General features: G+C 34.8%; 1 protein-coding gene and 1 long non-coding RNA gene across 2 annotated transcripts; one reads left to right on the forward strand and one right to left on the reverse strand.

Annotated features, from left to right (window-relative positions):
- The first annotated feature begins 4,074 nt into the window (after positions 1-4,074).
- Positions 4,075-11,275, forward strand: LOC120131063 (auxin response factor 6-like). The gene is made up of 14 exons (XM_039148166.1): positions 4,075-4,623; positions 4,738-4,850; positions 5,132-5,230; positions 5,314-5,370; positions 5,454-5,612; positions 5,719-5,803; positions 7,213-7,303; positions 7,905-8,069; positions 8,151-8,273; positions 8,452-8,527; positions 8,653-8,800; positions 8,907-10,072; positions 10,497-10,687; positions 10,905-11,275. The coding sequence occupies exons 1-14, from the start codon at positions 4,581-4,583 to the stop codon at positions 11,026-11,028; spliced, it is 2,640 nt and encodes an 879-aa protein (XP_039004097.1). The 5' UTR covers positions 4,075-4,580; the 3' UTR covers positions 11,029-11,275.
- LOC120131064 lies at positions 4,754-7,550 on the reverse strand. Its single transcript, XR_005516881.1, has 3 exons — positions 7,535-7,550; positions 4,970-4,981; positions 4,754-4,881 (listed from the first exon to the last, which is right to left on the reverse strand). It is a non-coding gene; the product is annotated as an uncharacterized LOC120131064 (long non-coding RNA).
- Positions 11,276-13,610: the final 2,335 nt, after the last annotated feature.

Raw genomic sequence — 13,610 nt, forward strand, 5'->3', positions numbered from 1 at the left:
ACATGACTATTTTACCTGATTTTCAATATGACTAGATGATCTGATTTAATTTCACGTGATTTATCTATTTCAAGAATGATTTCTGATTTACTGAAGTTTTAAGTCTGCTTGTCTGATTCATGTTCTCTGGTTACTTTTTTTACTGAATTGATATATGTTTAAACTCTGATTTCCTTGCTAGTGTTAGTTACTGTTTGAAAACTATGCTCTTTGGGGTACTCTGGGATATAGTATGAAGTCTCTACAGGTTCAGCTTCGATCAAACTAATAATTCCTTATATAGGTCCAGCACCGATCAAGCTGGTAATTCCTTATGGACATAAGGCAACACTTTGGTGGGCTCCTAGGCCCAATGAGCCTAGTGGTAAAACCTTATGGACCCTAAGGTACTCTTTTAGGGTGGCTCCTCTGCTATGTACATTGGGTAAGTCCTTATGGGCTTGAGGGCACACCCCTCATGTGGGCACCTACGCTTCGGCTAGGATATGACCTTATAGACCCAAGGTGCTCCTTTAGGTTGGTACATACGCCCTTTGGGCCTAGGATAAGTCCTTATGGATGCAATTATGGGGACCTGCATATGGTGTACGGTTGAAGAGTTGTTCTGTATTTTAAAGTACAACTATACAATCGTTTTCATAACTTTGATAATGAACCAATTTTGAAATTTAACTATATGTTTTTATTTGTACTGGGCTTTTAAGTCATGCATTGAAGGTTTTCGTTATTACAAACAAATGGTTCAAATGGATGACACTTTTCTGTATGACATATACAAACACGTCCTGGTGATAGTTGTTGCACAAGATGGCGACAGAAACATTTTCCCCATTATCTTTGCCTTTGTTAAAAATGAATCTGAGGAAATGTGGAATTTGTTTCTATCAAACTTGTGTTCTCATGTTGTCACTCAAGATAAGGTTTGTATAATCTCAGACCATTCACTTGGGTTTTTGGCCACGATTGACAGACCATGAAGTATGTGGTCGCCTCTCCATGCATTTTCGGTGTATTACATACGCCATATTGCTTTCAATGCTATGATGAGGTTTAAGAATAAGAAGATCAAAAAAGAGATTATCAACATGACTAACTTAATATTTTATTTTCCTTTAATGACGTTCTTCATGAATTATTGTACTTAAATCTAACTTATTTTTCAGGATATGTTTTACTTCAACTGAACTTCCATGCAAGGCTGGAAAATCTGAGAAAATATAAAGAAGATGTTTATAAGTTTGCCGCTGAAATACCTTGAGAAAGATGGTCACAGACATGTGACGATCAAGATATATGTTACGGTTATAAGACAACAAATCTTGCAAAATGTTTCAATTTATTTCTTAAAGGGACTAGACATTTTGCGGTAGCAGGTATTGTTCGGGAGACTTAATTTAGATTGGGTAAAGTATGGGCAGACAAAGGTGCCCAAGTAGAGGCAATGATCAACGAAGGTAGAAACTGGGCTCCAGATCTGGAGAAAGCAATGTACAAAAATCAAACATATACAACATCGATGTATGTTCATAATTTTGCTAGGCTCGATTCTGATTATGTTGTCCAAGCACTTGCTCGACCACATGAGGGTGAAAATTCTACCACTTACATTGATTCTGATTATGTTGTCCAAGTTTCAGAAGGTACATACTAATGAGAATGCCGCTGATATGTTCACCAAGCCAGTTACGACAGACAAGTTCAAGCATTACTTGGACTTGTTGAATGTTTCGAGTTGTTAAAAAAGTAAGGTAACCCAACTCACATTGAAGTTTCCAAGAGGCAGGATATTCGCCAAGGTGGAGATTTGTTAGGTATGGCTCATAAATATACTGGTAAAGAGGATAGGGGATGGAGCGGAGTGAGTGAACATCAACTATCCTTACAAAGAAAGTCTCGTAGAGGGGGTTACGATTATGTGGGTTGGGGGTGCGGGGGCGTAGGCCCTGCGGTACGGTACAATGTTAATTATGTAATTATGTACCAGGTTTTTTTTTATTATAAATAGAGATGTAACCTAAACCTATGTGACATTGAATAAAACTTCTAGCACCGTCTAGGTATTGTTCGGAAGACTTACTTTAGATTGGGTAAAGTATGGGCATACAAAGGTGCCCAAGTAGAGGCAATGATCAACGAAGGTAGAAACTGGGCTCCAGATCTGGAGAAAGTAATGTACAAAAATCAAACATATACAACATCGATGTATGTTCATAATTTCGCTAGGCTCGATTACGATTACGTTGTCCAAGCACTTGCTCGACCACATGAGGGTGGGAATTCTACCACCTACATTGGTAATGTCAATAGAAGAAGGTGAGATTGTGGTCGATAGGTGAGGAGTTCCAACAACTTTTTTTCCCAATTCTAATTTCATGTATATTACCGAAAAAAAGTAAAAAAATTTTAAATGAACTCGTCACCTCGAGGTGACGAGTTTCATAAAAAAATAAAATAATATGCACGTAATAAATAAATAATATCCCATGAAACCCGTCACCTAGAAGTGATGAGTCTTCTGCACTGTAGTAAATGTCGTAGATCCCTAATTAAAAAATCAATATTTTTAAAATCCTTAAATTTTATTTTTGTCGGCTGTAATGGGCCAAAATTGCCCCCATTTTCTTTGTCTAGAGTTATAGGCCCGCTAAAACTTAAAAAAGGAAAGGCGATATTGGCCTGGTCTTTAAGTTCTCTGGGTTGAGAAATTTGGAGTCTAGGCTAGGACCAGCGTCCCTTTTGTTCTCTTCTGTCCGTACTTCGTGTTTTGATTTCTTTAATATAACAACTTAATAATGTAAATAATCAAAATATCATTTTTAAAATAAAAATAAAAATAATACTTTCGGTAGTTTTGTCGTTATTTCTCTTTCTTTTGTTTAATTTTCCTTTTGATTCAAATCTTCATAACGATTCTTTCTATTATGATTTCTCTTCTTTTTTAATTTCTTCATATTCTTGAAATGTATGGTTTTGTTTAATTTTTATGGCACATTATTTCTATGCTTTTATGATACTATTTTTATTATTGTGATAATTTTATGTTTCATGTTATATTCATAACGATATATCTTCTTATTAGGAAAAGTCAATGATATTTTATAATCAAATTTCTTTTTGTAATAATTTGTCGATGTATTTATATTCATTCACAAATCAATATATTAAATTATTTCTTTTGATTTCTATACTTATATTAATATTGTGTCTGATTTTAGATAGAGACGTGGAGATTATAAATAACTGGTAATTTTTTTATTCACACTATTTAGGTTTTCATATTTGCTAATTTTTTATGGAGTTGAATTGTTATACTAATTTCTGACAGTTTCAAGTTTCAATTTATTGCTATTTATTAAGTAGATTTTAAGTAAACTTAATCTGTCATTATAATAATAAAGATTTTAATTATAATTTAAAAATGATAGATATATTTTATACTAAAATAATTATTAAATTTTTATTTTAGATATTAACTTTAAAAAGCAACATTGAATTATTTATACGTGAAGAAATAAAATTTAAGAAAAACTTAAAAACAAAAAATGTATATTAGTATTATTGTTAATATTCTAATAAATAATGATTAAAGTAGAAAATATAACGAAAATTTTGTATAAATCAAATTATTTCAGTTATTAGAAAAATAATTGTTATTTTAAAAAATTTAGAATTAGAACACTAACAATTATTATGATAAAATAATTAAGTATTTATTTTTAAATGATTAAAAGTATTTGAAGGGACACAATTAAGTGAATAAAATAGAAAATTTATAATAATTTACATTTTTTACTAAATAAAAAAAAAAAACAAGAGTGATTGCGGATTTGATATATTTTCTTTCACTCATTTTCCTGCTGCTTGTCCAGGCTTTGACTCTCTCTCTCTCTAAAAATACCTCAAAACAAAGCAATTAAGTTAAAAGTATTTGAAGGGACACAATTAAGTGAATAAAATAGAAAATTTATAATAATTTACATTTTTTACTAAATAAAAAAAAAACAAGAGTGATTGCGGATTTGATATATTTTCTTTCACTCATTTTCCTGCTGCTTGTCCAGGCTTTGACTCTCTCTCTCTCTCTAAAAATACCTCAAAACAAAAGCAATTAAGAAGTGTCATTTTCTACTTCCCGAACTCAACTGAGCAGCTCCAGTAATTAGAGGCAGAGGGACACTTTGGGTGGGGTTAGATACTAGTTTACTTTTGGAAAACCTTTGGAATGTGGAGATCTGAGTGACAAGAAGAAAGCTAGGGTTTACGGTTTAGTTTAGCTTTGGGTGCTTTTGAATGTTTAAAAGAAGCAAGATCTGAGTTCCGTGAGGCTGTCTGAGTGAAGGGTTGTTAACTGTTTTTTTGGATGTTGATTTTAACTTAGGTTGAGAAGCGTCTGGTGGAGAAAGGGGGTGGGGGTGGGTAAGTTCTCTTTTTCCTTTGTAGCTATGGCTGTTTTAGGACTCCCGAGTATACTTCAGTAACAAGGGTTGTTTTTGTTTTCGGTGTCAACCACTCTTTTTCTCTTCGGTATTATTTGAGAAAGAAGAAGCCCCTTTTTCTTTTCCTGTTTTGAGATTTGAAGAATGAGACTTTCTTCATCTGGGTTTAGTCACCAAACCGAGGAAGGTAACTGTTTTTATCTCCTTTTTTTTGAAGTATTTTCCTTGAAGTATAAAGTTGCACACTTGCACCAGGTTATAAATTTTCGAAATTACGTAGTGGTGAAAGCTTTTTGTATAGGGGAGAAGAAATGTTTGAATTCTGAACTGTGGCATGCATGTGCGGGTCCTCTGGTGTCTCTGCCGCCTGTTGGAAGCCGTGTTGTATATTTTCCCCAAGGTCATAGTGAACAGGTGACCACACCTTTCTCGTTTCTCATGCTTTCTATTAGCACAATAAAATTGCTAGATTAACACAAGTTTTGAGGACAATGTGGAATTTTAAGCTATGATAGAACTTCCTTTAAGCTGACATTTCAGATTTGCTGAGTTTCTTCATTGTAGTCTAGTTGTTAATGCATGAATTGGTGAGTGAACAGCTGAAGCTCCTAACTGATAAGAGCGTTCTATGAGGAACTGTATACTTCATTTCTATAATTTCATTGTGCTGATGGCGTTTATGGTTCCCTCTGCAGGTTGCTGCTTCAACCAACAAGGAAGTAGATGCTCATATACCAAACTATCCGAACTTACCCCCACAACTTATCTGTCAGCTTCACGATTTGACCATGCATGTAAGTTAAATAACTGCCCAGACTACTCTCTGTTTATGGAAATTTTTAGTTGGTTGCTTATCAATGTGTTTGTTCAAGTACAGGCTGATGTTGAAACAGATGAAGTTTATGCTCAAATGACGTTGCAGCCTCTGAGTTCGGTATGAGAACTTGACCTTGTTTGGAGATTTATGCTTGCTGGTCTCTTCATTTTTTTCTTCTTGACTTGAAAGCTTTGTTGTAGCAAGAGCAAAAGAATGTGTACCTACTGCCTGGAGAACTGGGTACACCCAGCAAACAGGCAACCAATTATTTTTGTAAAACACTGACGGCAAGTGACACAAGTACTCATGGCGGGTTTTCTGTTCCTCGTCGGGCTGCTGAAAAAGTCTTTCCGCCCCTGGTATGTGTTCTCAGGTTTACAAGCAATTCAGTTCAATGGAATCTGGTTTTAATTGAATTAGTTTGACTCATTATCTTTCTCTCTTTAAATATTATTGTACCTTCAGGTTTACACCCTGCAACCTCCTGCTCAAGAACTAATTGCCCGGGATCTTCATGAAAATGAGTGGAAATTTAGGCATGTATTTCGCGGTGAGTGATTAAAACAACTTTTTTCAATACCATGTTACAATATCTCTAAGGGAAGCTTCAGATTATCGTGATTTTGTTTTATTTGTCATCAGACTTCAATTAATGTCGTATTTTGCTTAATAGTTCATATACTTTTTGAATAAGATGCTGATTTCATTTCGAAGGTGCTATAGCATTTCTTTAGTCTTTGGGTGTTTTATGTAGTTGTTTCTAAAAGTTACGAATATGGTCTTAGATATATCCTTTCTAAATTTTGCATCAGTTGTTGGTCTGATTATATTTTGACTTAGAGCCTTTGGTGCTGGGGTTTAGATAATTTTTTAAAGCCTAGCTAATATGTGAATCCTACGAAGAGAAGCTAGTTATTTATGATGGATAAGAAAAAAATTGAAATAGGAAATTTTAATAAGGTATTACAATTAATTCTTTTTGTTTGCTTCCTTTGTTGGATGTATTTGTTTTTTGTGAATTTCATTGCGTGGAATAACTATTTATTTTGCAGGTGTATGCTGTGTGTGAACAAATTGTGAAATAAAATGACCCTAGTGCTTTTTTTTATATATGCTTTAAATATAGTGGATGTGCAATTTAGAAAGGTCGGTCGTATTTAAGTTCTTCATGTTATGCTTTTGATGTGCTTAGGTCCTTTTCCACTTAGGAACTGCGAAGGAATTGTGAAGATTAATTAGCTGTAAGGCCTTTTGGTTATTAAACAATTAATGAAAGCTTAACTATTGGCTAATGAGGGTTAACTCATCTAGTAGTAATTCTATTAGAATGGCATTTGAAGACTTAATGGGGATATTTCCAATATGCATGTATTTGAGAAGAAGATCAAATGTTGTATGGAATGAAATTGGGGTGATTTTACTAGTATAAATTAATAGGTTCATGTCATAGGGTGATTGAAATCTTAGGACTTTTTAGAGAGAGACCTGAATCTTTGTAGGATTTTCATATTAGTTTTCTCAAGTTTTATTATTCTGTACAACCCCTTAAGTTAAGATCACTTCTTACAATAATCAAAGAAATATATCAAGCTACCTTAAGTCTCAAAAGAAAATTCTATTTTAAGAGTCCTATCTAACAATTTCCACTAAGCGCCCACAAAAGACGCGTTAATGATGTAATTGATCCCCTGCACTTCTGGAATAAAGTAATTATCATATGGAATTACACCCCTACTGTTTTGCCTGTTAATTAAGAATTAGCGATTTTTGCTAGTTCCTGTAGGAATATGTTTAGATTCAATGCTTGGAATGTAGCAGTTTCTGTAGGACACTGGGCACTGATTTGGCAAATTGTTTTTTTCCCGAGGGATATATATGTTTTGTTGTGTGATGAAAGGGTTTAGAATTTCAATGGGTGTAAAAAACCTCTTATCAATTCATGTATTCTATCATATGCAGGCCAGCCAAAAAGACATCTTCTTACGACTGGGTGGAGTGTTTTTGTTAGTGCTAAGAGGCTTGTTGCTGGTGACTCAGTCCTTTTTATATGGTAAATTTTGTTTTCTGTCATCCATATATAATTTATGATTACTTTGTTGGTAATCAAAGTACCTTTGCTCTGTGATTGGCTGGAGAAGTATCCTGCTAATAGTTGTAAAATCTGTGATGCGGTTTGAGACAATCTAGTAAAATCATCCTGCTTAGACAGTTTGGCAGCAACAATTTTTATGAACGGCATTTTTTTGGGTATATGAATATGTCTTCTACTGTAAAGTACTACATTCTATTTCTCATTTCTAAAGGGATGAATTTATTGTTATGCATCCTCGTGTGTAGTAGAGGTGGCAGTTGGGTGGATTCAATCACACTGGATTGAGAAAATTGGGGTCAATTTTTGGTTTAGGTTGCATTGAGTTCTGGTCATTTGGGTTTATAACCGCGGTCTTGGGAATACACATTGTTTAGTTTTGAAGTCAAACCAATTTAGTTTGCATCATTCAGGTGATTTCTCTTGGTCAAATCAGGTTGGGTTGAGCTTGGTTTAGGCTGGTTTTTGAGTTTTGCTGCTTTTTTCTCTTCTTGCTACTAATCGGCGAGCTTGCTAATCTATCATCTCTGTTTTTTTATTTTTACATGTTTGCTTCTATCAGGAATGAGAAGAATCAATTGTTACTGGGCATCCGCAGAGCAAATCGTCCTCAGACTGTTATGCCTTCTTCTATTTTGTCAAGTGATAGCATGCACATTGGTCTTCTTGCTGCAGTAGCTCATGCAGCTGCAACAAATAGCCGTTTCACTATCTTTTATAATCCCAGGTCAATTTCTTAATACTAATTGAAAAATATTGATTCTATTCCAACATGAGATGTTGCTCATTTACAGTGGCTTGATTACAGGGCTAGTCCTTCAGAGTTTGTCATTCCTCTTGCCAAGTATGTTAAAGCAGTCTATTACACCCGAGTTTCTGTAGGCATGCGGTTTAGAATGCTATTCGAGACAGAAGAGTCAAGTGTCCGCCGGTGAGTCTTCTCTAAATGTTTTCGTACTTTTGGGAATTGCTTAAATTTTATGGTGTTTCCTTGCGAAACTTTGATTTTTTTAAAGAAATTAAGTAAATACTTCTATTTTTATCAGTCAATTGACTGTAGTATTATAGGCAAATTAAGTAACCAGGTGTTAATTTGGGCGTTTTATCAGATATATGGGCACAATAACCGGCATTAGTGACTTAGATCCTGTTCGCTGGCCAAATTCGCATTGGCGCTCTGTTAAGGTTTGTTTGAAGTTTCTGTGTGCATGATTTTAGTTCCCAAATACCATATTCTCCCCTTGTTTTTCCCCTTAAATAGGCAACGTGTTCACTAGTATCTGACATGAAAGAGTCACTGTACATTCCAGGTTGGCTGGGATGAATCCACTGCAGGAGAGAAGCAGCCAAGAGTGTCCTTGTGGGAGATTGAACCATTAACAACCTTTCCCATGTATTCATCACCCTTCCCCCTGCGTCTGAAGCGACCATGGCCATCTGCCGTGCCCTCTTTCCATGGTATGCTGGAATCTTTGCCAAGTTTGCTTGGAGTTACACAACCTCTTCTTTACCTGAAAATATGAGTTTTCACTTTTTGTTCTGAATGAGTTTAGTTTGTTGCCAGCTTTCAAAGATGGTGATATGAGCATCAATTCCCAACTGATGTGGCTTCAAGGAGGGGTTGGGGATCAAGGACTTCAGTCTCTAAACTTCCAAGGTTTTGGAGTTTCACCCTGGATGCAGCCAAGGCTTGATACTTCTTCAATACCAGGTGTCCAACCCGATCTTTACCAAGCAATGGCTGCTGCTGCATTTCAGGAAATGAGGACCACTGATTCATCAAAAATAGGCTTTCAATCTCTCTTGCAATTCCAGCAACCACAGAGCACGTCCAATGGGTCGCCTGTTCTAATTCAGAGGCAGATGTTGCAGCAGTCACAAACACAAAATGCTTTTCGTCAGGGTTTTCAGGAGAATCAGACTGCTTCTCAGGTTCAGTTTCTGCAGCAGTTGCAGCGTTCTGATTCTTATAATGATCAGCGACAACAGCAACAACCACTGCAACATCAGCAGCAGCAACAATCTCCACAAACGCTTCAACCACCAGAGATGTCTGATCAACAGCAGATTTCTAATGCAATCCCTACTTTTCCTAAAGTATCAGCCAGCCAGGCCCAGTCCTTATATCTGCCAGCTGTTGCTTCACAATGCCAGCAGCAGACACTTTCAGATCATCTTGGGAACTCTCTAGCCACATCTAATGTTTCATCAATGCAAAGTATCTTAGGTTCATTATCCCATGCTGGAGCTTCCCATTTACTCGACATGAATGGATCAAACCCAATTATCTCTTCTTCTGCTTTGTTGTCCAAGCCAACAGCTATTGAACCACAGGTTTCGTCTGAACCTGCTAACTATGTACTGCCCCAGGTTGAACAGCTAGGAGCTGCACAGTCGAATATACTTTCTAACTTATTACCTCCATTTCCTGGAAGAGATTATTCTGCTTACCACGGCTCAGCTGATCCACAAAACAATTTTTTGTTTGGGGTTAGCATTGATTCCTCATCTCTTATGCTACAGAATGGGATGACAAACCTGAAAAATATTGGAAATGAAAATGATTCATTGTCTTTGCCATTTGCTGCTTCCAATTTCACAAGTGCTTCTGGGACAGATTTTCCTCTTAATTCAGACATGACTACCTCAAGTTGTGTTGATGAATCAGGTTACTTGCAGTCTTCTGAATATGTGGACCAAGTAAACCCCCCAACTGGAACCTTTGTTAAGGTGATAGGACTTCTCTTAATCTTTGCAAATGTCTGATTATTTTTAGATGGTGAAATATGCGAGTTATCTGGTTGTGAAGAATAAATCAATTTGAGCCTCATATTAGACTAGGCAAAGCATGTCGTGCAGACTTGTGGATCACTTTCAATAGATCTCTGATTTGTCAACTGTAGTTTTTTATTCAGTAAGGCAAGCTCTTTGGATTCTGTTGCTCATGAAACTACTGTTCTTTTGTTATTTTGGCTGAAAAGTCCACTGTTTTTTTTTTTGTCTCTGAAACATGTAATTAATGGAGTGTTGTGTATTGATGATATTGTATTGGGGATTTTCTATTTAATTCAAAAGCTAATTACAGGATAATGTCTAGTTTCTCGAATGGCTTGTGATTCTCACTGTTTTTTTTAATCTTTTTTCTTGTTGATAGGTTCACAAGTCGGGGTCCTTTGGGCGCTCATTGGATATTTCCAAGTTCAGCAGCTATAATGAGCTGCGGTGTGAGCTCGCTCGAATGTTTGGTCTTGAAGGCCAACTAGAGGATCCTCAGAGATCAGGCTGGCAGCTTGTATTCGTTGACAGGGAGAATGATATTCTTCTCCTTGGCGATGATCCTTGGCAGTAAGTTCCAAACCACCCTTCATTTATTTTTGAATAATTTTCGGACAGTGACTGTTAAGATAGTGATGGAGAGCATTCTTTACTTCATAATTCTTGCACCAAATTTCACACAAGTAGGAGGGAGATATTTTTGTTCAAGGTTTTGTGAAGATCAGGGAATTTGTGAACTCTTGGTTTTGGTGGCTTATTTCCCTCGTTTAAATGCTGTGATAATCAGGGAATTTGTGAACAATGTGTGGTATATCAAGATACTATCTCCACGTGAAGTGCAACAAATGGGGAAAGAAGGCCTGAATCCTGCCCCCTCCGATCCAAGCCAAATGCTTAACCACCATCAATAGTCACAAACACTGCATCGACTACATGAGCGGACGGAAGTTATAGAAGTTTCTGGTTATGGAATTCCATCTATGGGACTATTCGGGGAGCTGAAAATGAATGTTGTACCTTTTTTTCCTATGTTAAAGCTTGTGCGCTGAAAATCTACTGTCAGTGTAAATTATAGTATGAGATCTCTGCAACTTAGCATTATTATACTAAAGAGCACAAGTTTTGTTAGGGATAATAATTGCAATATGTTATCAGCAATATTGTTGTCGTCCACGGTTTTTATGACATAATTATTTCATCTATGCGTGTGTTTCGAATGAGAATTGAGATTGTGGAGTGTGTTCTCATGACTTGTAGGTTCAAAGATTTAGAACTCGACCTTGAAAAAGAAGTCATTAGTGTGTTGGACAACCGCTGGTTGAATGTAATCTTGCCGAGGGGCCAAATATTCAAGTGTCTGACTGGCGATGCTTTGAATTCCGGTGATGAACGCGCATGTGGGTGCACAAGAGAGTAAAGATACTAAGGAGAACAAATTAGTGAAGGAGACCCACCCAGTTAATAAACACAATGATTCTTACACTGGTGGTGGTTCAAACAAACGAGGTTTACACTCAAAAACAGCATTCTAGCGGTTTGGTTTGCTTGATTGAGTTTCATTGTCTTGGAATTCAAATCGGAACAACTTCATAGGAGCAGTATTCCAATGGTTTCAGGATGAGGAGGAGGAGGAGGAGCGTGTTTGACGAATAGTTAAAACTACAACAAAAACAAGTATTTGCTAGTTTTAGCTTGAATGGTTTATAGGGTGGAGTAAATGGTATAAGTTGAAAGTCTCGTTCATTTAATGTACAAATTCTAAAAAAAGGTATAATTAGAGGAAGTTGGGTTACCAAATCTGTCAAATCCACATTACCATTCAAAAGCAAGCTGCTAATATTTGACTCTTAGGTTTTGTTCTTTTCAATAATTCTTTTTTAGGTCGCTCCTTTCCAATATCTATATGAAAAAGGTCTTCCAGAAATATTAATTATTTCAAACAGAAAATAAATATAAAAAATGTGAAAATATTTATAATTTAGAGGTCAAAAGTAACATCGTTGTTATTTATTATTATGTAGGTGGGACACATTTATATTTGCTCACAAATGATCCATATATTATCTGGTGCAAACTATAGTATGGACGTTGCCTAAATTTCTTTATTTTTATATTTTGAAAATAAATAGTTTTCCGTCTAATAATTTTTGTCTCATGTTGACTATAAATGTAGTTTTAGTATATATATTTGACCAAAAGAAATGATAAAATTATCCCTAAAGAGTGATTAATAGATTTGATAGATTTATTTTGATAGGACTAAAAGAGTGAGACATAAAGGGGGTAAGTGTTGTTTGTTTACTTCTTTAATCAAACATTTTGAATGAGATAATTTTAAAAACTAAAAGAAACACGTTTAGTGGGACGAAAGAGTAATTAGTGACGAATTCGTGTCGTACACCTGTTTTTGGTAGGTAAGTCTTCTAGTGGAGATCTTCTGTATATACAAAGACTCGAACTCGAGATTTATTTAAAAATATCAAACTGCTTACCATTTAAACTAACTTGTTGGTAAAAGGTAAATTAATTTTTAATCGTTATTACTGAGATATGCAATTTTTTTTTAAAAGAAATGTTTGACCTCAAATTAAAATTATACTGTTTTTATCAAGAAATACTGTCAAAGTCAAAATTTAATTGTTTCAATTAGGTGATACATAATATTTAGAGATCGGTTGGTTTTAAAAAATATTTTTTGTTTTTTTGTTTTTATTTTCAAAAAGTATTTTTTATTTTCAATTTTTTTTAAAAATTAAAAATATGTTTGATTAATATAAATGAAAATTTAAATTTAAAAATAAAAATAATAAAAATATATTTGATATCTAATTTTTTAAAATCGTTACGAACAAATGTTATTAAAGAATTAAATTTAGCCTCCTCGTGAGGTGGAGGAGATAATTTTGAGGTAGGTGCAGGGACAGAGCCATAATTAAATATTGGCAGGGGACGAAATATTAGACTAGTTAAGAAAAATATAAAGATTTATTAGGTATTTAAACTCGAAATTCAATATGAAACAACCGACCTTAGTGATTAAGGAATTGTTGTTATCCTTGAGGTCCTGAGTTCAAGCACGTATGTGGGGGTATGAGCGTTCATTGTCAAATAGTTGAAAGTCTTTGTACATATATTACATTGTATTCACCCTAAATTTAAAAAAGAATAATATTTAAACTTACAATGACTTAAATTGTAATTAGACCAAAAATTTGAGAACACATACTTATCATTCTTTAGTTCGACCCCTACTTGATTAAATATTTAATAAATTTTTATATTTTTTAAATTTAAATATTTATTTTGACATGAACCAAAATACTATTAAATCAAAATTATATCCAATATATGAATTTTAACAAGGGCCCAAAGGGAGCTCCGTCCTTGGGGAAGTGAATCTTGTAGCTTAGTCTTTTTGGTTCAGCATTATCGAAAAAATAATTAAATTTAGATATAATTATTAAAAAATTTATTACCATAATTATTTTAATTT

Source organism: Hibiscus syriacus, unplaced genomic scaffold, assembly GCF_006381635.1.
Source record: "Hibiscus syriacus cultivar Baekdansim isolate YM2019G1 unplaced genomic scaffold, ASM638163v2 tig00110548_pilon, whole genome shotgun sequence".
NCBI lineage: Eukaryota > Viridiplantae > Streptophyta > Magnoliopsida > Malvales > Malvaceae > Hibiscus > Hibiscus syriacus.

Coding starts and splice junctions, on each gene's coding strand:
- LOC120131063 (XM_039148166.1), top strand. CDS start 4,581: ATGAGACTTTCTTCATCTGGGTTTAGTCACCAAACCGAGGAAG. Junction 5,804..7,212: donor ATTTAGGCATGTATTTCGCG/GTGAGTGATTAA, acceptor TATCATATGCAG/GCCAGCCAAAAAGACATCTT. Junction 10,688..10,904: donor CTTGGCGATGATCCTTGGCA/GTAAGTTCCAAA, acceptor TGTGATAATCAG/GGAATTTGTGAACAATGTGT.